Source organism: Gambusia affinis, linkage group LG02 (genome assembly GCF_019740435.1).
Source record: "Gambusia affinis linkage group LG02, SWU_Gaff_1.0, whole genome shotgun sequence".
NCBI classification, from domain to species: Eukaryota; Metazoa; Chordata; class Actinopteri; order Cyprinodontiformes; family Poeciliidae; genus Gambusia; species Gambusia affinis.
Window position 1 is genome coordinate 27,590,728 of NC_057869.1, and position 24,444 is coordinate 27,615,171.

General features: G+C 40.9%; 1 protein-coding gene across 10 annotated transcripts in view; it reads right to left on the reverse strand.

The window, feature by feature from the left end:
• LOC122820862 (A-kinase anchor protein 13) overlaps positions 1-24,444 on the reverse strand; it is a 135,266-nt gene that overhangs the window by 22,668 nt on the left and 88,154 nt on the right. For 9 of the 10 annotated variants that reach the window (XM_044098588.1, XM_044098518.1, XM_044098526.1 and 6 more), the window contains 12 exons: positions 22,002-22,408; positions 18,107-18,154; positions 14,397-14,574; positions 13,173-13,275; positions 10,091-10,133; positions 9,761-9,872; positions 5,695-5,854; positions 3,405-3,472; positions 3,201-3,276; positions 1,774-1,924; positions 1,555-1,664; positions 420-566 (listed from right to left, as the gene is read on the reverse strand). In XM_044098588.1, the coding sequence (XP_043954523.1) occupies positions 420-566; positions 1,555-1,664; positions 1,774-1,924; positions 3,201-3,276; positions 3,405-3,472; positions 5,695-5,854; positions 9,761-9,872; positions 10,091-10,133; positions 13,173-13,275; positions 14,397-14,574; positions 18,107-18,154; positions 22,002-22,408 (1,603 nt within the window). The remainder of the gene's footprint in view (positions 1-419; positions 567-1,554; positions 1,665-1,773; positions 1,925-3,200; positions 3,277-3,404; positions 3,473-5,694; positions 5,855-9,760; positions 9,873-10,090; positions 10,134-13,172; positions 13,276-14,396; positions 14,575-18,106; positions 18,155-22,001; positions 22,409-24,444) is intronic. The other variant, XM_044098534.1, reaches the window with a different exon arrangement.

Here is a 24,444-nt window from a genome sequence, read left to right on the forward strand (position 1 = left end):
AAGAAGAGGAAGAGATCTGAGGAAGACTTTGATGTAATGTTAGATGAAGAAGATGTTACACAGCTCCCTCAACTTCTGAGGAACATAGAAATGATGCTGATCTGTAATGAGACACGTGTAACATTTAAATATTCCCAGTGTTCCTGGTGTGATACTGGTGACTGACATGAATCCACCACTTCCTGATTATTATGCTCCTCATCCTAAATGGGTCCCTCAGTCAGGCCCACTATATCACTACAACGAGTCGTGATTTCAATTGCACAGAGTGAATATAGTGAATAAAATGCTTTTCAAAAACATTCAGTTTGGAATGACAGTCGTTTCACGGACAGTCCAACACCACCGTTTTAAAAAATCCTATAGGAACCCCTGATGTGTTATACAAGTTTGATTGTTTTTGCTTTTTTTTGTCGTACCGTAAATGACGTCTTGTTTCTTGACCAGCTCTTTGTTCTGCTGCTGCAGGTACTGCTGCTCCACGCACAGACTCCAGGAGTCTGCTTCGAACTCTTTGGAGTTCGCCTCGAACTCCCCCAGAAGCTGCGCGTCCATCATCTCCGTCCCTGAACGAGGAGCACAGCGTCCGTTCACCACGTTTCCTTCCACGACTTCTACTGATCGCTAACAAGACTAAAGTTCAGGTTATTCCGACATAATAACATGAGAATTTTTCTTCCATTTAAGTCGATGTAAACCAAACAAACAAAAAAGCATTAACTTCACTGTATGTTATGTGACAAATTCTAACACTGCCTCCTGATAAAATGCAAACAGAAGTATAAAAAAACAGAAGTTATAAAGAAATACAGTGATAAGTCTGAAGTGTTGACATGGCCTCAATTCTTCGGATATTGTCCAAACTAAGGAGCTTCAGGATGTTCAGACAATTAAGTACCTTTTCCCTTGGTACTTAATTCAGGTGGTGGTTAAAGTGTGCCACAGATAAATGGGACGCTCCTTTTAAGAAAAAGTTCCCGCCAATCTCTCCAATGTACATAAATGTGACATGTTGTCTCGTTAACAGTTAACTCTGTTGTTTTAAGCCTGATAAAGTGGGATAAAAAAAAAAATGCTAAACTAAATGCACTGGTGAGAAAGAAATCAATTTAATGTATCTAAATTCTGTTTTTAGATTTTTTTTATCATTTAATGCACATACACTAGCAAAAAACGGGCCAGTGGGTGAGTCGTGGTCCAGAAATAGCTGCCACATTTAGCGGACTGTACTTTGATCTAGATTATAAGTTGCTTTAGTCCAAAAAAGTGACATAAAGACAAAAAAAAACCAACATATGTAAGTTGCTCCTGACTACGAGATGCAAGACCAGACAAACTATGAAAAAAAGCGCCACTTTATAGTCCAGGAAATACGGTAATTTAAAGTGCAGTTCAAACATTCAACACCCCTCCCCTGAATCTGGTTTATGTCAAAATGTTGAGATTAATTACGCTTATTTATTTTGGAAAGATTAGAAAGGAAGAAAAAAAAGGGTGTGTATGTGTGTGTGTGTGCGTGTGCGCGCGTGTGTGTGTGTGTGTGCGTGTGTTGACCTTCATCAGTGAGCGACTCCATGGATTCTGTGACCTGGTTGGTTCTGTTGAGTGAGTCTGTGGACTGGGAAAGGTAGCGCAGGCCTTTGATGGGGATGTCATCGAATGGGCTGAAAGAGGAAATGATCAAAGATTAGAGAAAACAAAACAAAAAGTAGATCTGCATCAGCATTCTGCCTAAATGTTAATATTTCCTTCAGACGACGGACAGCGGCTCACCCTGCGATGTTGCTAATCGAGAGGCTCTTTGACAGATTGTTTCCAGGGAACGTCATGATGCTGGTGTGTCTCCGTGATCCTGGGATCATCAGGGGAAGATTGTCTTCGGGGCTCAAGATGGCTGACCTGGGACGGTCCCTCGTCCCACCAGCTGGAGGAGAAACCGTCACAATCACATTAAAACCCGGAAAAAACTGAAACAGCGTCCAATACTTTTGTTCACAAAAACCTTCATTCTTATTGTCAGTTTATGGGACAACGGGGTTTTGATTTTAGTTTCTTTTATGGTTTCTTTTATTTTTTTGTGCCTCAATTAAAACTTTCTATAAAATGCCATTTTTATCGTTGTGCTCTCTCATTAAGACTGTTGCCTCTGGATTGTTTTACTGTGCTGTCGAGGTAAACCTTAACAGATTTGAGGAGTAACTTGGAGCTGTCCTTTACCTGAAGCGGCTTTATAAAAATCGGGCTAAATTCATCGTTCACATCTTACTGCATCTTTGATCAGCGACACTTTGTTTTTATAACGCGCATGCAGTAAGCACACTTCCTACTGCTGCAACGTTGCAGCTCACAGCTGTTAGAAATAGAGGCAACAAACACACACAGAAAAATCTCAACATTCTCGGTTAAGAGGTTCAAGAAGCGTGGGCGGTGACTCAGCCAATGCTGTTTACAAAGGAAGTGCCTTGTTTAAAAGCTGACAGGTCAAGCATGTTCTTATTCTTAAGCAGCAATTCAACACAAAAAATATTCAGTCGTAACAAAGTAATTAGAATATTAGTGAAACGTCCATTTATCTTAGTAATTTTGTCCCTAAGTGAAACACTTGATATTCAGTTTGTCTGAATATCAAACTAATCAATTTGCTAATCAATAAAAGCAAAACAAAAAAACCCATTAAATTATAACATGGTTGTATTCTAACAGTAGGTGCATCATTGTTGAAATAATAATGCATGGAAGAAATATCTGACTACATTTTGTTTTACATTTTTGCTCAAATACAAATATTTACTATTATTAGCTAGGCGGTAGTTCTACATCCATGGTGCCCATTTATAATTTAGGTGCTAAACTAAATTATGATTCAATATAGCATGAGAAAACATACATTCAAAATAGTAAAAATGAATCTGAAAGACAAATCTGAAGAAAAAATTTCCCAGAAATGTGTGCAAAGCTCATATCCTGCTTTTGTGGAAGTCTGTCAGAAACATCCAAAGCACAGTGCAGACAAAAGAGCTAAATGAAAGTGCTAAAGCTCACTTCTGCTATTACGTTATTTCCCTTTATTGGAAACGTATAGGATTCTCCGCCAACTTTGCACTGTGCGAAACAAAAAACTAAACAAAAAAAACAAAAATAAACCCCATAGCTGACGGCGATGGATTATTCATTCAAGTCCAGTTTAGTTTGACACTCACCTTTGTTCCTCATTGTGACGCCAGGAACAGAGCACGGAGCGCTGGAATCTGGCACTGCAAACTGCTGTTTGGGCAACTAAACAGAGAAACAGGGAATAAACGCATGGAAACGAATGGAAAAAGAAAAAAATTGATTTTGGCGGCAGGACAACAGAACGCTACAGGGTCAGTGGAGGAGAACCGGGAGGGAACAAAAAGTTTTACCTTCATCTTCACGTTGGCACAAACAGGCATGCTGTCCCTGCAGCCCTTGTGGACGGATGCATTACAGTCTGGAAAGAAAAGCAACATAGTGAGCTTGGTGATGGTATGTGTGTGCGTGTGTGTGTGTGTGTGTGTGTGTGTGTGTGTGTGTGTGTAGGGAAGGGGGGGGAGGAGGAGGAATGGGAGCAAGAAATTCTGACTGGTTTTCACAGTCAGCCAGGAAACTCCACCAGCCCGCTAATGAAAGCCAGACTGGAGCGCTGTGTGTGATGCAACTGAGGGGCAATACTGCTGTTGGAAAAAGAGAAAAAAGGATAGGCTTTGACGCACACACATGTATACTGCACTGCATGGGAAAATCTCAATTATGTAAACATTCCCATATCCATCATTTAGTCACAAAAGTCATAATTCAGGGCTGCTAAAATAAGCCCTGCCAGCACGACCTGATCCAGTTCAGTCAGTTTTGCCTGTATTCTTTAGGAAACTTGCGAGAGGTTCTGATTGGTCCGCCAGTCCCGCTCATTTTCACACGCCGAAGCGTTTCCACTTAAGACTTTATCAGAGGCTTTGCGCAATCTAACCCCACAAAATCCCCTCGCCGGAGCGTCGTCATCCTCACCGGGGCGCGTGCAACGTTTCCGCTCGGAAGATTACATCAGTAAACAAACGCTCTGACTGAGGGTGAGAAAATTATAAAGACGTCTATGTAAAGAAAGGCAACGACGCCATCGGTGGCCGGTTCACACGCTGACTTGATTGCTCCTTTTCTACCTTACAACATTATTGGGTATTTTTCTTTCTTTCTTTTTTATGTGGACGTCCAAGTAGAACCAGAAAACAGAAGACAAAGGAACACTGTATTTGTCTGCTGGATGGAAACCAGCCAGACATCTGCGAGTATAAACCTCTTGAAAAAAAATAAATAAAAAATCAGCCTCTCCAGGCTCTGCAGCAGACTGCCTGCAAAACAAAAAGGACTGTTTCTTGTCAGCTGAGTATCTGAGGCAGAATGTGACCATTCAGAAGATGGCTGTAATCCATCGAAGAGCTCGTTTCTCCTTTTGAGCTTTTTTTTTTTTTTTTGCTTTCACCCCCCCCACACACACACTCCTCCCACCCCACTTGTGCAATAAGCTACATCCTCTTCTGGTTCTCCAGTGAAAAGCAAAATTAAAAATGGCTTTGCTTTCTGTGCAGACACCCTGATGGGGCCGACTCTGAAGTAGTCCTCCAGGAGACGAGTGTGCAGCTACAGCTGCCATTTGGCCAAGCACAACAACGACATGCAGGAAGGACGCTGAGAATGGCCCCCGTAGGGCAAAGGGAGCAACATGTTACTCATGCTGATGATAGTTTTGCCTGGCAATACGAACACAGATGGCAATAGCGTCGTTATATCAGTCATTTGGCATTGTGGGCAGGAGTTAATGACGAGGACCGGGTCACTGTTCGGCTGTTTTCTCTGCCTCACATTTAATCCATCTACAGTCAATGAACTACAAGGGAATTCTCACCCCTCTCTTCTTTCCACAGCTGCTTTACATCAGAAATATTTGAGCGTTTTCAGGCATATATGCATGTGCATCAAGATGTCACTTACACTCAAGTTTGACTTTGACTAGGCCACTCCAACTTTTTCCACTTTGTTTGGTTTTTTTAGGATTAAAGAGACGGGCCCGTTGCCATGCTACGTAACACCACTGTGCTTGAGCTCAGCGGCACAAACTGATGGTTAGACATTCTCCTTTTTGTGGTAGTGAACTGAACGTTTTTTATTCGTTTACCATTAGTTCTCTGGTTCTTGAAGCAGCAAAGCAGCACCAGACCATCACACTACCACCACCACCAAGTTTAACTGAAGGTAGAGTTAGTTGGTTTTTTTTTGCCAGATATAAGCCAAGTACACCCTAACGTTAAATTAATTAACCTAAAGTGTTAATTTTCGTGTCCACAGAAAAGTCTTTAACAACACAAATGTGAAGCAGGCCTTTGCGGTTTTTGTTTTGCTCAGCAGGTGCAGGTTTTTCCACCTTGGAACTGAAGCACTATGTACCCATAACTTTTGTGTGGTTTTAAAGAAAAAAATAAAACTCAGCTGCGGACTGGAAATAGAGGGACCTCTTAGTGTTGAAACAGTTAATTCAGAAAACAGAATCTGATTCCTGAACAGATCAAAGATCTCTCGCCGACTGCATTTCCAGTAATAAACAGCACAAGGCTGACGTCACAAAAAAAAAAAAATCATCACGTCATTAAATCAGCAAAACAGACAGAAAAAGGTACTTACATGTACAACAGAACGCCTCTCTGCCATTAAAAGCTTTATTGCACTGGGAGCACTGGAGGGACTGGTTGGAGCTGACGGGCGTGTAAAGGTGTCCGTTCACGGCCTTCTTGTCCTTCTCCTTGCTTTCTTTGTCTTTGTCCCTTTTGTCTCGGTCTTTTTCCTGAGGGAGGAAAATTGCGGGAGTTATTAACGGGACTCATCTCTGACTTGGCTTCCACAATTAACTGGGAACACTTTCACCGGCAAATTGGAAATTTTAGGGAGGAGTGAGACTCCGAGTGAAGCCCGGGTTGCGCGCGGAGAGGACAAAATGTTTCGCTGGTCGGCCGGTGGCGTATGTTCAATTTCAATCTAAACCCCACGGAGCGACATGATTACTCTGATGTGCTTCCCAGCAGGGGGGAGGCAGACAGGAGGGGATGGATATTAAGTGATGCAATTTTTATGTAGTCAACAAAGCGTCTTATTAAAGAACTTTTAAAATAGCTCTCTTTTTTTGTGAATTGTTTCTATACATGTCTACATGAATACATATCTAAATGAAATGTAAATAAGCTGCACACAGCTATGACTATTGTTATAGACAATGCTTTGTTTTTAAATTTGGTCATCATTTAGAGTTAGATAAATAATAGAAAAGTCATACTTATAGATCGCGGCAAAAGTACTCGCACGTTTTCACCTTTTGTCATGAAATAGCCTCTAAAAGTGGCAGAAAATTTTAAAGAGGAAGGAAAATCAATTCCAATAGTCATCTGTATAGTGCTGTGGTCCATTCAGAGCTGCAAGTCCAACGGGGTTCCAGTGGGTCTGTCGCAATAAGCAACAAATCAATTAATCACATGACAAATTAAAATGAGCTCACTAATTTCCATTTGCGTGATTTATCAGGGATTTTTTCTCTTTTCTCTCTCGTGCTACAAAAAACCTGAATGAAAAACGCCTCTTGTCTGGTGACTTGAGCTTTTATTTTGAAGGACAATTTTATCTACAGAGACTTCATAACACATTTTGTGTGTCTTTTCTGTTGTTTTGCTTATTTACTTTGAATATTTAAAATTTCTTCCGGCTCCTGTGTTAAATGCTAATTAGAAATAAAAGTGTATTGATCATTGAGAAAGCCATTACCATCATGTTACTTGAAAATGGTCTCAAAAACAACAATATCACGTTTCACTGCAATAACTTCAGGGACAATTTATTGTCCAGCAAAATTCTGCTATTTTCCGTCACGCCATTTTTGTTTTGATCACAAAATGTTACCAAAACAAAACAAAACAAAAAAAATGTATAACAAAAAGTGAAAGAGTGAACAAGGAGGAGACGGATCCATGGGATTCGAGGAGCTTTGATGTAGCCTCCCAGACGTCTCTGACCTTCTTCTTTCTGCCCCTCCCCTCCACTAACGGACAAGCTCATCCTCGAGCAGTCGGTCACCACATTCACACACACACCAAAACTGAATCACAATCCCATAAAGTGATGCAGAAAAGAACAGAGCCTTCATTCTTTTGGATTTGCATCACAGAGCCTCCACCCAAACCCAGAGGAAATGGGGAAAATGGAGTTTTCCAGCTTGTTTTTAATGGGCCAGCCCTGCGGCCTCTCTCGGTTTGCGAGGACCACAAAGCTCCGACGTAGCCGGGCTCATTTTCGCTTGGTATTTAACGATGCCAGAGGGGCTAAATGAGCCACGGTGTGTTTCAGAGCCATTGCAACACAACTGCATTCAAGTCTCACTTCCTGCAACAACTGTCTAAACCTGAACTAAAACGCTCTCAGATTTCTAGAACTTCCAAAAACAGCAGATTTAAGGCATTTGGAAACCCCTTTTTGATGCGAAAATCCACACAAAAAATCTACTTGCTGAAGCAGGGAAATCTAATAAAAAAAGAGAGGGAACGCGAGACGTTTTTGGCTACAAAAAACCTCCACAGGACGCATAACAGCTTGTGAAATCTACAGCGCAGATTGAAAACAAAGAGACATTCTAGTGTAAGAAAGTCTAAGACTATGACTTCACTGGAAAATAAAGAAGAAAAGACAAGCCGCCACAGAACAGAACTCTTTAAATATGATCTTCTGACAGCCACTGAACTTTCTCTCTCTCGTTTTTTTTTTTTTTTTTTACTGCGATGTGACTGGAAAAAGAGAGCGGTCCTCTCAGCCTACCTCCAGGCAACCTTTCCTTCTCAGCGAGAAGCCGCGGCTCCCCGAGAACCTCCCGTACAACATCCCTGGTCTGCGGCCCGAGGGGCACGGTCTACAGCCGGCAGAGCCGAGGCTCCATCAGGAACTTGGGCAAAGAGGAAGTGACTGCCGCGCAGCAGGAGGTGCTATTTCTGCAAAACGAGCCGTCGGTGCGGAGCAGACGCTGTTGCAGACTGCAGCGACTACATCCTCTTCCACCGACGTTCTCACTTTCAGTGTTGGTGCAGAAGACCGAAGCCGAGAGAGGCTGTAAGGGTTTTAAACCTGGTAAAGACTGACCGCAGCTGAACCAGAGGAGAATGGTTGACATAGCAACAACGGGGTTTGGCAGAATCGTCACAATAATTGTCACAACAACACCGAGTTGAAACGGAATTAAAGCACAATTTTGGTTTGTGGATGATTTGTTTTCATCCCAACCACAGGCTGAGGCGGCACCTTTTGGGGTCCTGTCACTTTAAAAGCAAAGTGCAATTGAGAAGTTGGAAAACATTACAGCAAGTTTTTGTCTTCCTGTTTCACTTCCTGTTCACACATTGGTGTCTCGGTGAAAGGGGGGGCGGGCGGCTTTACAGAAACACGGAGGCAGAGATTGCTAAAAACTGCCTGGTTTTATTTTTTTCCACAACAGGAAAACCAATCTGGACGGAGTTCATTCGAACGCCACATCCGAACCCCGAGGTGATGTCAGCGCTGCCAAGATACGGGTGACAGGAATCATGTGGGTTAGAATTATTTACAACTGAATCATTTTCAAATTTGTGCAATGTAAGAGGCAGGAAACGGCACTTCCTGTGGAGGATATGAACTCTTTGTTAATAATTCTCGTTCTGTGTAACAAGAACAAACCATGAGGTCATCGATGGTTTGACATTCCTCCTGTGGGATTCAATGAGAGTCCTGTGAGGAGTGATGATACAAGCAGGACAAATATAACAAAACATATTTGATCTTCTCCTCCACTCCCCAAAATAAGATTATTAATGAAAAATATTAAAATGTGTCAATAAAACTCATGTTGAATTCATCAAAAACATTCAACAGTTTAAAGAGGCTAATATGAAACTAACATTTTCCTTTATAATGGCTTCTTTAAAGTAGACTATTATTTGTCTAAAAGGGTTTTTATATCACAGAAAAAGTTAATTTACAGTGCTTTGAGAAACATTCCCAAAATCTTATTTTTTCTTCTGTGATGTTTCCAATTTCTAGATTTAATGAATTATTTTTTGTTTTCTAAACAGACCAAAACAAAGTACTGCATATTTGTGAAGTGGAAGGGAATGGTCATCAACTTTGGGCTTTTTTTTGGTTTTCTTTACAAATAAAAATCTGAAAAGTGTGTCAAGAAATTGTATTCAATCTTCCAGGGTCAAATAATTTTTATACATCTATGTACATCTGGAGACAGAAGCTGACAAGTTGTGTCCTTTGTGTCGTTACATCACATAAAATCCCAATAAAACACAGTTCAGTTTATGGCTGTGGTGTGACTAAAATGCTACTCATCACGCCTCGGAAAGTTATTCCTCCCCCAAGGCAAAGAACGGTAACGCAGAGCTCATCTCCATTCAGAGACTCGCATATTTGGGACCACAAAATGAATTGTGAACTCCAAAAGCAGCGCCTGCTGGGGAAGTGTGAACAGGAGGAAGTTACAAGCCCTGAAGCGCAACACGTAACTGCCAGCTGTTCAGAAGAGGAAGTGGATTCCTGGGTGAATGTGGACGCACCGCAGCGGAGCCCGAAAAGCAACCTGCCGCTCCCTCGCTCTTTGCTTAAAAGAGGTTGTCTACCCAAACACACACACTAAAAATAGGTCATCCACACGCGGCGAGGTAGTCATTTCGCTTACCCGCGTCTTTTTGTACATCTTGTTCTTGAGGTAGCTGAAGGTCCGGCTGACTTTGGTCGTGTTCCTCCCCTCCGTGTCGCTCCGCAGAGGCCCCGGCTCTTCCTCCGATATACTGAAACGCAGGCCAGCGTTACTTTGCAGCCTATGAGACATGCCGACTCACACATTCACTCAGACGCGTCTTTACAACGCCATAAATGAAAGGTCCAGTCGGCCGCTTCTCCTCGGCTCCTCTTTACAGGAACCATAAAGGTTGTTGTGGGTGTAGAGGAAAAATAAAAAAATAAAAAACCTAAAGAAGGATTTCTTACATAATGTGTGTGAACTGACCTGTAAGCTACCGACCCGGAGGGGTTGGAAAACAACCTCACACCTGGAAGGAGAGAAGACAGGAAGTGAGGAGCAGAACTTTTTTATTCATTATTTGAAACCATTTTATTCTATTTTTTTTGTCATGTCAGGTGGTTAAAAAGGTGAGCAGGACAGAGCAGGATTGACCTTTCGCTGAGTATACTGGCTCACTAGTAAAACATTTTATATTCACCGGAGCTGAAGGTTGCCAGGTCATGCCCTGGCAGCGAGGATTTGGCCGGGACACGGACTGAGCTACTCCTAATGCTTGAAAGTGAGCTGCTTAGCCTGGAGGAACCCCCTGCAGAGCGAGGGCAACGCACTAATGGAGAGGCCGAGGCCGAGAGCTGCAGGCAGTCTGCCTTTCAGTTCAGTGACACTCGGTCCCAAAGGGCCGTCGGCTCCAAAAGGTTTCCAGCTGCTCAAAAGACGAGCGGCTTCAAAAATACATTCAAAACACTTTAAATATTAAAGATTTATTGTTGTGCAATTGAGATATTGGAAAACATTACAGCAACGTATGTCATGTATGCCAGGTATATATATATATATATATATATATATATATATATATATATATAATGTCTGCATCTGAAGAAATCCATACGATTGCAAACGGCTTTAAGTCGATTATTCCAGTCATTTTTAAATGAGGAACATTCAGCTTCTCTCAAAAATAATGATTCTTATCAGTTTTTGTACAGCGCATGAAAATCTGCAAAGGATAATGTAAACAAGATGAAACAGAAAATAGCAATGGAAATAGAGAGTAGAGCAGAGAGATGAAGGAAGGTTTGGTCTGAAGAAGACAGGCCCACATGTATTCTCAGATAACCTGCAGCACCTCTGATGGTGCTTTTCCTCTTATCTCGTGACATTGCTCCAGTTCCCCCCCCCGCTCTAAAAAAGACGACACTAAAAGCCAATTCACAGAAAGGTCATGCTGCCACTGTCTGTATGTGACAGAAGCAGCCAAACAGAATTTATCAGCATAATGAATTCAGCACACAGTTCACAAAAGGAGCAGGTTTGCTTTTCTTCCTCTTCCCATCAAGGATCAAACCGCCAGTAGATTTATATGAGAAATAATTAGCATTCTCCTTTTGACTGATGTTTGGTGCTGCAGCTCAATCAGCCGCCACGTTGCCTTCAGCATTGTTTTAGCGGAGCCAATCCTACACTGGACAGGAAATGATGAAAACCCAGAGGACTGAACTCAGGTTTATATTAAAATTGTTTGATTTTATTTTATTTTTTTCAGCCTCTTTTAATTCCAGACAGTTTTACGACTCCTTTGGAGAGGAGAATCCTCCCTGACCCTACACCTGCACAGGTGGGAACAGCAGTTTGTAATCACGGTTCATTACACTCGAGTGTAGCCAGCGAGGAGGAGGCGAGGTTAGCAGAGAGGAGGAGGCGGGTTTCTAGGGCTCTACTGGGAACCGTGACTGCTGTGGGTTTAAAAAATAAAAATACATTTTTTTTTTTTTATGACGTCTAGTTTCTACTGCAGCCACGTTTGACGTCTGGTACTCACTCGAGTCATCCTCCTCCTCTTCATCGTCACTTGATGAAGAGTCCCCGTAAATGAACTGAGTCTTAGATTTGGTGAGGATGGGGGACAGGTTGAAAGAGAAGGAAATGCGCCTCTTGCGTCTCAGGCGTCCCACCGCTGGGAGGCGGAGGGGCGACGGCAACGAGGGAGGAACCACAACAAGCACTCGTCATTCGCTCAAAGCGTGCAACTGTGGTACCAATGAGTCTGTGTATTCTTGGTGGTTTCTATTTTAGGAATACACCCAAGTGTCGGTAATCTAGATATAAAGTCAATTGTGGTTTGTTTCTAATTAAAGTGTCTTGCCTTGGGTCATGTAGATATACCAAAATTATTTCTACTTGCTAAATGCCAGAAGAAAAATGTTTACATTCCCTCAGTATTTGGAAGCGTTGTCTTTGAACTGTATCTTTGTGCTGGTTTGATGGCCACATCACAACATCAGCTTTGTTGTCTTTAAGCCACTTTGTAGCCACTTTGGCTTTACAGTTTAAGGTTATTGTCCATTTGGAAGACCCATTTATGCCAAAGGTTTGCTGCCAGCATTACGTCTTGAGATGTTGCTACAGGTGTGCCTCCAATTAGCTCGAATGTGTCACTTAACATGTCAGAAGCTTCCAAAGTCATGACATCATCTTCTGGGCTTTCCCTCATGGTTTCAGGAGACGGCATCTATTCTGAACGTAAACTTCTGTTTTTTAAAACATTAATAAATACATCTGTGACATCTATTTTACCAAATGGAAATCATTTTGGTAAATCTAAGTGACCTAAAACAAGAGATGTTTTGTCTGATTAAACCTCGTACAGCTTGAAAAAGAAAAAAGATGTATGTTCTATACATGTATATATGGTTCATATATTTCTACTGTATGTTAATATGAAGTCAGCTTCGCTCTAATATCTATAAATAAAATGCAGGCCAACCAACTGTGAAAAACATTTGTCACATCCTAAATGCAACACAACATAACCACTGTGAAACATGGCGGCAGCAGCATAATGCTGTGGTCCAGACCAAAAAATCCAATTGTAAATGCATGAAAGGACTTGAAATTTTCAGTTTATGGTCAATCTTCAACCACGATGGCTGGACTTAAGCTGATTTGTGAACATTAACTGGCAGAAATTCCCATCAGAGTTGATGAACACAAACAAATAGATGCTTTTATTTGTAAAACGTCTTAACTTGCATTATGTCTCCTGCCACTTCAGTTGTGTTCTACTTTGTGTTGATCTTCCAAATAAAAGTCCAATAAAATACATTCAAGTTTGCAGTTTTGAACAGAGGAAATGTGGGCAAGTCTTAGGGGCCATGATACAGTGATTTTCAAAACAAAATACTTAGTGATTTAAAGACACACAGCGTCACACTGCCTTTAAACGATGAAAATAAAAAGATAAAAAGAAATCGACCAATAGATGGAAAAGCGAGGCTGAAATTTTAAAGAAAGGGCAAAGAAATCATAACTCGGGTGTGAACCCAACGTGAGGAGAAACACTCACCATCGCTGTCTTTGTGGCTGATGGTGACCATGGAGACAGACTTGGTGAGTGGAAGGGTCATGGAGGGACAGCTGTTCCTCAGCGGCCGATATCGCCGCAATTTCTGCGTCGTGAAATACAAAGTTTCCATCAGATCGGCAGCGCGACAATGTCAGAGAGGATACAAACAAAGGCAGATAAACTGGAAACAGGAACAAGAAACTAAAAGGGGAAACTGGATGTTTGATTTGTGATGGTTATGTTCATGATTTGCTTAAAAGTCACCCAGAGTGAGGAGGAATGATGAACCAGAGGACAATGATGATCAGCAGTTCTCACTAATCCCCAAAGTGACGTTTCCTCGCTTTGTTTAGAAAATCTTTATCTGTTCCAATGAATTTCATGAAGTTTAAATTACAAAAGTCTAAGTCAGGAGCATCCAAACATTTTGTCAGATAAGCAAAAATCATCAGACAAAAGAAAAGGCTAAAAGGGAAGCAAAAAAGTTACCTTTTCTAACCTACTCAAAACTAAGCAGCAATAGTTTAAATGAGTGATGTAGGATATAAATCACTGTAGGTCCAAAACGTTAAACGGGCTTAGCAGATATGAGTCATTAAAAGAAAGGGATCCACGTTGTAAATTTTTAAAAGGCTCAGTTGAAAACAATAATAGGGATGCACCGATCCATTTTTTTGACTTCCTGTACCGATATCTGAGAATTAGCGTCGGCCGATGCCGATCCGATACAGAAAAACAGGGCAGAACTGACGTAAAACGCTTCTTTTCTTTTTAAAAACAGATATAAATATACCTAATTACTAATTTATTTGATTATTCTGCACCAGTACAGATAAACTTAAATACACAGATATCTTTACAGGTTTGGTCACACATGTAAAAATAACACAATTAGGAGTAAAACGCTGTTTAGAAAAAATAATAAAGAAACTTAAACTGACTAAAAAATAGGTTAGTTTGGTGAAATAAATGAGCTGCAACAAATCTTTCAAATGTTTCAGAAAGTGTAAATAGCAATTCTAAATATATTGTAAAATAAGTAATAAAACAAGGTCACTCTGAGCACAAAGCATAGAATTAGGATGAATAGATCTCCCCTTATGGGCACATGTGTCATCAATACACAATCTAGAATTGTTTTCAACAGTGCGACTGATCCGGATCAGAATGCTGCATCGGATTTGGACACCGTTACGCAAGTCGTGTGTGTGTTTCAGCACTGACCTGTTGCTGCAGCCTGCTGTCCTCCTCCCGGTCCTCCTGCTCCTCCGTCAGAGACACCAGGGAGCCCCTGTCGTCGCTGTTGTGCCGGGGCATCCTGGAGCGCTCCAGGTGGCGGGGCTCCTGGATGGTGGAGCCCCTCAGCTCTTCCTGGATCCCACTGAGCCCTTCTAAGCTGTAGCTGCACAGAAACACACGAAACCCGACATGTAAACACACCCCTCCAGGTCTCTGAGAACTATTCATCACGTCTTTCTGGAGACGTACAAGTCCTGCAGCACACTGAAATGAATGCATGCACCTGTTGTTGCACACACACACACACACACACACACACACACACATAAAGCTGGGCTCTGCACAGTGTTTAGTCAGCTGAGTTATCGCCGGGCTCTGGGGCAGATTTACAGGCGAAGCAGCTGCAAATGACTTCCAACATCGGCATCGGCATTGGCGCGGAGGGCTCCAGAGCTGTGATTTACAACCCCAATTACATCGATCTATGACTGCGAATGAGAGGCCCTGAAAAAAAAATCCAATGCAATGATTATGGGGAGGAAAACTACAGCTACATTTCAGAATGAGCTATGCTAGCAAGCTGCGGCTCGGTCTGCTTCAGTAAATCTCTCTCTATCTCTCTCTTTCCTTTTCCTCCAGTCTCTCTGGTGGCAGCATGGGCTCCACGGTGTCCAGCAAATCACCGGTCCCGACACTTTCAAGCATCACTAACTGAGGGTTGAACTGAAAGAATCATCATCATCGGTGACCGGCCTGGGTAATCCTCGGGGTCGCGGAGGTGGACGGTTATATCTGTCACATTAAAACCTCCATCCTGGCTCCGGATACTCACCCCTACAGACCCAGAAGTTCCTTCATCCTGACCAACACCTGCAGACTCTGCTGTGGCAATAGGAACCGACGGGGCTGAAGTTGCACACAAAGGAAAACACGCCCATAACAACGGCTCATGCAAATCGAGTCGGTTGTAAACGTGCATCATTTAAAAGAGGTCGTGTGTTCTCATCAGAGTAACAGATGAGATGTTAGAAGTTATTTATTTATTTTTTTTTGGTGTTGGGGAGATGAGGGGGCAACGAGGAAGTGGGAAGTAGAAAAAAAAAAAAAGAAAGAGGCAAGAGATGAGAGAGTTTACAATATAAACATACAAGAGGAGACTATGACTGGCTGGACTGAATGTTAAAGTTGCATGTTGTAAGCGCCGTCTTTCAGGAGACATGCAAAAAGATACACACACATTAGGGTTGAAACGATTAATGGCGAATAACCGATTGTTGAAATAACCGTCAACTAACTGAGTCATTGATTAGTTGTCATCTGGAGTGTTTGGACTTTAAAAAAAGGAATTTGCTGAAAGAACAACACACTCAGAGCAGTAAATAAGACAAATTTATATACATTTGGAATTTAAGGCTAAAAAAAAAAAGTCTGTAAGCCTTCATCTGTAAATATGTTCTACCCAGAACAGTTTTAACTTCATCTGGTCAGAATTCTGTTTAAAAAACCATCTATTAATCACCTTTTATACACACTGTATTAATGTTGGGTCAAGCAGAACAGGCTGAACCTTTCACATGTTGATGTGAGAAGCACTATTTTTAGCTGCAGATGCTTCCTTTGCTACAAATGATCAAGTGTTCACTGAGATGTTAATGCATTTTAGGCAATAAAATGTTTATTTTCTTGCTTTAAAAAGGAATTTCCATGTTTATTAGCATCATTTAATGTAAGTCTAGTATTGTTTTAGTGGTTATATGAAAAATGAGCAAAATATGCAAATGTTCGATTATTAATCAATTCATTTGAGTATTCTATTGGTTAATCAAATAATAGATTAATCAATTGCTAAAATAGTTGTGTTTATTTGAAAAAAAATATATTAGAGTTGGAACTATTACTGTTTCTGCTGAACAACAAAGTAACTGCTCCATCTAGCCTTCTTTGTCTTTGCTTACGAGAACACGTTTAGTCAATTAACAGTCCAGATTGGGCACTGCAACCCATTTTCTGGTGCAAATCAAGAAAGATTTGCCATGGGTGCTTTCTGTACTTGCATTTATAGTACAGAATGCAAAAGAAAAATCAAACTAACTCCGACAATAAAGCCACAATAAGCCGGGCACCAGGAGCAACACTGCAGCCCCGACTGTTCAGCGAGACAGATGTGGCCATATGGTTGCCGCAGCGACCTACTACAATGTGACACATGTCTTAATTAGAACCTGGCAGATGGTATTACTAATGTGTGTCCATATCTGGATTTGTCACACTTTGCAAGGGGGAAAACTGAGTGGCAAAATTTTAGAGATTAATGCCAAAAGAAATAGTAGGGCTAGAACAGGGGTGGGCAATCCTGGTCCTCGAGGGCCAGTGTCCTGCGACTCTTAGAGTCTCCCTGGTCCAACACACCTGAATCCAACAGCTGAATCTCCTCCCAAGTGCAGTCAGGTTCTCCAGAGTCCTGCTAACGACCTCATTATTTGACTCAAGTATGTTGAAGTACGGATACATCGAAAAGTTGCAGGAGACCGGCCCTCCAGGACCAGGATTGCCCACCCCTGGGCTAGAACTAACAATTATTTTAGGAATCAATTTAGTAATCGATTATTCTGACTATAGATTAATCGTATAAAAACAGTGGCACATTCTACAGATTTTAAGTCTTACTTACACAATAAGAAATCAACTTAAAAAGATGCAAACAAATAATTCAACTCCTTTTTTTAAATGGGAAAACAATCAATTTATTGCCCAAAATGCAACAACACAGGATTCCTTTAGTAAATCTGAACCAGGTGAAGCTGGAACTAAACTATTCAAGGAGTTTGAGCTAAAACACAACTGTGTTTTTATGTTAAATGCAAAAAGTATATATGTACAGTTTTGGTTTAATTACGACTCTGAATATATAGATTTCTTTCAGCAAATTACCTTTTTTGAGTCTGTATACTCCAGTAAAAGACTAATTAGTGACTAAATTAATTGACAGTTATTTAAATAATCGATTCATTGTGATTAATCCAACTAATCGTTTCAGCCCCAGTCTGACAAAACCTTCAATTCAGATAATTTCAATTAAATGCTCTACTTTGAAAAACTGTAAAAAAGTTGGTCAGTCAAAATTTATCCAGCACTGGCTTTTGACTGAGCCAACAGATTAGAAACAACTCCACTCTGGTTTGTACGATCAATAATAATGAAGGAAGAAGCTGGTTCCTTCATCGTTGCTTCCTCCTACCCTGTACTGGGTAAAAGTGCAGGTACAAGTTATTTTACAGTTTGAACAACTTCCATTCGGGGCTTTATTGCTGTGGCACAGAGTCTTCTCCTCCAGGACTGCACTCAAAACCTTTCTGACGCCTTCATAGTCTCCAAGAAATCCCTACAGGATCCTAAAAACACAGCCCAGCTCTCGATCTGTAGCCATGGAGCTGAGCCTCCAGAGTTGCACTTCACTTTTTCCAAAGAAAAGAGACGAGGTTCAGCCACAGTTTTTCTTTTTTCCCTATGGTGCTTTATGCACATTCCAGCACGGGTGAAAAAAGGCAGCAACATTCTTCAGCACAGTCGCCTGCAGGGATGCAGCATAAAGCGGTAGCAGCAGGAGAAGCAGCAGCAAGCAGATGTTAGAAAAGCAGGAGCTTCACATAGTCCACATGAAGACAACAAATCAATCCCGACAACACATCAGATACCTTCTCCTGTGAAAGGCCGGCTTCCCCTCACCAGGGCTACGGATGGAGCTGGGGGTGATGAGACAGAGACAGGAAGTGGTGCGTGATGGGAGAGATGAATTGTGATATGAGAGGACAGCATGGCAGACACGAGCATGATGAGAGGTTGAGTGTTTTGGAGCAGAAGTGATGTTGGTGCTTAGTAAAAAAAAAAAAAAAAAAAGTAACGATCCTAAATGGAAAGTTGTTTGGAAACAATTGTTTCCTAAGAGTGAAGTTGGGAAGTTGTCCATTTGTAGGTGCTCTGGGGAAGAGTTTCAGGGCTCATTTCATCTGCATTGAGGTCTAGTCCCAAATTTAACTGAATCGTTTAAGGATTTGACACACAAAAAATGAGAAGATACATCAGAATGACAGGGATGCACAGACATCTGCAGGCTTTAGCAAGTCAAATTCAAGATCTTTTAAGACATTTTAAAGCCACCTTGAATGAAATTTAAGACAAAAACAAATAGCAATATAGAAGGTGGTTGCTGTTTTTCAAACGAGCATAACAAAAACTGGGACATTTCTGGGAGTCTGGTTGTGGGTCTTGAAAGTGGCTTTGCGCTTTTCAGACTACATGTGGCTCTTTACAGCCTTAACCCCCATAGTGCCAAACGTCGAAGTTCTTTTTCTTTTGCAGAAAATGCATCAGGTCTTGTGTGGGTTGAACTCCACACACAAGAAGTGACGAAATAGAAATAGCATGATGTGGCGACAACTGCTAACTCTCTTTGTGCCAAGCAGCTGATGGCATTTGTGCTTGCGAAATTCTGGACTTGTAGTGTAGATGTGAAAATGTGAGCTGGCAACACGACACAGAAAGTTGAAATATGATAAGTGACAAAGGATTATCCCTTCTTTATGAAGATGGTGCATTTTCACTTCTACTGTTCGTCTCTGCTCTTGCGTTGAGCTAATTGCTCATGACAGACAGACGCACAAAAGCTAGCGTAGCGGTAGCCTGAACTGCCTTGAGGCTCAGAAAGCATTTAAGATGACTCAAACCTTTGCCTCACAGAAAAGTTACATATATGAGCTTAAATATTCCCTGCATGCTAAAATTTAAGACCTGTGATTACCGTATCTCAAACCAACTTAGATTTTTTTATGTGGCTAAAATAAAAGCCTTAAAACTTTTTAAAGCCTTTATTTTAGATGCATGAATTTTTTTTTAATTTATAAACTATAAATAGTCCCTTCATACCGAAATTTAAGACGTGGCTAATGTATTGAATTCAGATTTTTTTTTAAATTAATCTAAGACATTTTAAGGCCTTAATTTTAGATACACAAGTTAATTAAACTACATTAAATATAATATACCAGATTAAATAGTACCTTCATACTAAAATGCAAGGTCTGTGATTAGCATAGTTAAGGCCGACTTAAATTTGTAAAAAGAAATTTAAGACATTTTAATGCCTTCATTTTTGATACAGGAAATTAAGACCTTTTAAGGATGCACAGACACCCTGAATATTCAAGAAATAAAAGATTTGCCTGATTTTTCTGTTTTTTTTTTTTTCTACCATTAATCCATCAAAGTAAATGGTTAATCACATCAAAGTCACAAACAGCATCAAAGGAGTATATGCTGTGGGTTGAGTTGTATACGTCATGTTGTTTTTTTTTTATATTTTAATGCTTTGCATGGGGAAATGCATAAAGGGAAAAAAAAGTCTAATTATTCAGAAAATCAAGGCGGAAAAAATTGGACGATTCCGACTAATTGGTGCATTTTCACTTCTACCATTCCCACATCTGTTTGATACACAAGAGGCCTCAGCCAGGAAACAGTTGAATTAGCGTGAAAACAGATGTGAAAGCCTGAAAGACGTCCATGCCAAGAGCAGCGACTCTCTGAAATCTGTCCCGAAAGCCAACTCCTACCGTGAGGAGGAAGCTTGCTGCATAAAGCCAATAAATAGCTACCAGCATGGCCCCCCGCCGTAGCACAAACACCTTTAATCTAGAATTAATGAGCTTCAGAGATGTTTTTTGGTGGATTTCTGTTCTTTATGTCAGACTAATGCGCTGCTGGTGAGAGCTTCTTATTCATAAGTGACACTCTAATGCTGTCTTGCAGGAAAAGACCTCTTATATTTTTTAATGCATTAATCCACCTGTATGCTGGTATGCCTGATACAGTTTTGTAAGCATTAAGCCCCGTTTCCCCCCCCTGCTCCACTTCTAGTGAATTCTAATCTATTTTAATTTTCAAAAAAAAAAAAAAATCCAATCAAGTGGGATCAGAAAACTTGATGTTGGGTGTTTAAGCAATCATGTAAAAACACTAAAGAGGAGGGAAATCTGAAGCCAAAAAGTTCCTTCACAGTTTATGTGTACGTTTTCACTGCAAGTGAGGTGGTTTAATTTCTAAATGACTCTTAAGTCAGTTGGATTGCTCAAAACGCTGTGAAAACGAGACACAAAAACGTCTGAATGGACTCTAAAGAAATGCAAAAGCAGCCAAAGTTCAAAGAACAACTTAAAAAGCTCTGAATTTTAAAATATAGATGTCTAAAAGCCTAATATAGAGCAGTCAGGGATGGTTTTAGTGAATTTCTTGCCCAAAATTACAATTCATACACAAGTGCGCTGCTAATTCCGTCCCTGCTGAGAGTTCATCACAAGCATCATTACCATTTCCTGTCACCGTCAGGCTGCCTGTGAGGAAAGCACCACTTGCTGCTCTGCCTTCAGCTTATTTGTGCAGACACGCAGACAGTCGGACAGTGAGAGGATGTAGATGCTTATCGACCCAATGTTGTGTCAGTGTCAACCCTTTCGTGAGTAATACTTCATGACAATTCCAAGAAACTCTTTGCAATAAGTAATTCTAGTTAGATTCGACCAAACGGGAGCAGCAGGACGTACAAATTTGGTCTCAGATACAAACTTCACAGAATTTGTAAGATTAGATCTGGATGTCTGTTTTTTTTTATGATCTGGGTGTTTTGTGTTTGTCGGCCTTCACGGTGAAGAAAGATTTTTGCTTTTTCTCATTAGCAACTTTGCATCAAATATCAAATCTTGGTGACTTTCCTCTGATCTTTTCCTGCTTTCACTAATGCTTTGCAATAAAAAAAAGAAACAAAATCTTGTATGAATGCTTATAAATAATAAATAACACTTCAAAAATATGATGACCCTTTTTTTAAATGAGAGAAATCACCTGGTGAGGTTTTGTTTATATCTTTCATTAAGGAGCATCTTCTGTTAATTGGAAGTTGTTAAAACTGGAAGTTTAAATACAACAACTGAAAAGACAAAAACATTTTTTTCTCACCATCTAAATTTCAATCAGACAAAATTTCGCTTGGTTTTGCTTAGTTAGAATTACTAAAAGAATAGAAATGTGTTACTTTTTATTCGGTGTGTGTAAACACTGGGTTTCAACTGTATGTATGTGTCTCTCTGTGTAAACTGCTTCCTGGTGAAAGGCATTATTAAACTAAAAAGTGTGCAAAGGAGATGACATGAGCAAACTTTAATAATGACAACCTTTGATTCTGGAGGCTTCAGGTCTAGTGACAGCTGCCGACTGAAACTCAGTAACACCAACAGGTTGGTAAAATGATTGGGAATGCACCACTAAATTGGCAAGACAATGGAATTGTCCAATTTTTCCTGAATTGTCCCTGAACTGTGATCGGAAATTTCAATAGTAAACATTTCTTCAATCTCCTTCGATTGACAAATTTGAGATTAGGTACTTTTTTATTTTCTGTTACGTGTCACAATTTATGTAACAAAATCAGACCGAGTCAAAATCCCAATCGGGATGACAGACCTCTTTGAAAACAGGAAACCGGTGAGAATGGAATAATCGGTGAGTCTATAATCAAAATCAGCTCCTTCCAGTTCTCACCTCCTCTGGTTCATCTCTGATTCTCCTCCGTTGTTCTTCCCTGGACCCCAGCTGTGGCGGCGAAGTGGCGACAGAGAGCGCCTGCTGTTCCTGAAGAGACTGGAACGGCGCGGCACCTCACTCACTCTGTCTTTTGCTTCTTCTTCAGCGTCCCCTGCTCCTCCTAGTCCTCCTCCAGCAGCAGCAGCAGCAGCAGCAGCAGCAGCAGTAGCAGCAGCAGAACTGTCTTGGCCTTTGGAGTCGGTAGCCTCAGACTGGGTGCCCTCCTCTGGGCTCCAGCTGCCGCTCAGGGCCTGGCTGCCCTCCGGACTGGAGCTGGACAGGCCGACGCTGGTGGTGTCGTCTGTGGAGGAACAAGAGACGGAGACCTCGCTGGCGCTGTCTCCTCCCGTCACCAGCTCGTCGTTCTGCAGACATCCAAAAAAGGGAAAGACAGCTGTTAGCGTCAAACATCCTTGCCTCTTTCACACCAGACCTGGTTAGTCCACCTTAATCCAACTCTAGTTGGTTTGTCCAGAAAGTCCAGTGCGTTTGGGGAGGTGTGAATGCCCAACTGAACTCTGATGCGAACCAAAAAACAGCAAACTCTGATCCGTCTAGAATCCTGGGTCTCAGTTTGGGTCGAAGTAAATTCAGTGAAACATGTTTATGTGTGTGCTTGTAATGTGACAAGAGGTGTGAATACTTTTACAAGCCAGTGTGTGGGGTCTTGAGAACATGTCCAGAAACTAAAAATAGAAATTAAAATTGTGAAGTATACTCATGTTGGAAGGATTACAGAAATAGACAAAACCAATACATCAACCGTTTATATTTTTATTGTAGCCATGTTTAATTGGTTTTATAGAAATGTTTGAACCAACAGTTTGGCTCATGAGGCCATTCTGCTTTGAGTTTACCTATAGGAAATTGATGAGTTTGAGAATCTCTGCTCTAAAACATCAAGGAAGTACTTCCAAACACCTACATTTGTGTTCCTTGAAATCCTTGAAAAGCACAGAAGCCTTCTCTCAGCCAGCTGTTCAGCAGTGCACAGCAAAGTAACCTGCAGCCACTCCAGATAACTGTAGGCATCTCATTAAAAGCACTTTAAACCTTTCTTATTTGCCATTGAGCCCCTTGCCATGGCAATACGCAAATCCCCTGAAATCACCGGCATTCAAATTGGAGATGTGGAGCACCGGTTGTCTCTTTTTGCGGATGATATTGTTCTGTTTTTAACTAATCTGAAAGAGTCTATTCAGGCTGTTGATAAAATTCTGAAAGAATTTGGTGAATTCTCAGGTTACAAAGTTAACCAACAGAAAAGCTCCTTATTACTGCTTAATAGAAATAACCCCCCAATACAAACACAATTTTCTTATACCTATGAGGGCTTTACCTACCTAGGAATTAAGATTAACCCAGATCTAGAAAAAATAGTCTCTATAAACTATGATCCTTTAATGCAGAAAATATTAGATTCCTTAGACAGATGGAACGAGATGCCAATTTCAATGGTGGGTCGTATTAACGTAATTAAAATGTCCATTCTCCCGAAGTTCTTATACCTTTTTCAGTCCATCCCCTTACACATTCCAGCTTCCTTCTTTTCTTCGATAGATAAAGCATTTACCAAATTTATATGGAACAATAAACGCCCCAGATTGCGACTCTCTCTTCTTTACTTGCCCTATGAACGAGGTGGGCTTAGAGTTCCAAACATTAAGTTGTACTATTATGCAGCACAGCTTTGTGCTGCTACTTGCTATTTTTCCACTGATGACATACCCTCTTGGGTACAAATAGAGAACAACTTACTAACATTACCTTTGACATCCTATCTTTACTCAGCAGATCTCAAACACCTATTAAAAAACACCAAAAATCCTTTTCTCAAAAACACAATATCAGTTTGGCACCACTCGCATTCGGTTTTGGATGAGGTGTCTGAGCTCTCATGTCTATCACCTATCTGGGGAAATAATAGATTCAAACCAGGAAGGGCAGACAGAGGATTTAGAATTTGGTTGAATAAAGGCTTAAATAAAATAGGGGACCTTTATAGTGAAGGACTTTTGATGTCCTTTGAACAGCTGGCAAATAGGTACAGTCTGCCTCAAAAACACTTCTTTAAGTATTTACAGATGAGGAGCTTTGTTTTTGCGTCACTGAAATCCACTACTGAACCCCCACTCTCTACCATAGAATATATAGCCACTCAACACAATCAGAGTAGGGGTCTACTTTCCAAATTTTATAATATCTTGCTTTTAGCCTTAAAAGAAAACAGTCTCGCATATCTACAAGCATGGAAAGGAGATTTGCAAACAGAAATCTCTGAAGACGAATGGAACAACTCTTGTCTAATAGCACAGACACAAACGATTAACACAAGGTTTAGACTATTACAATACAAATGGTTGTTTAGGACATATATCACTCCTATAAAACTTCACCATTT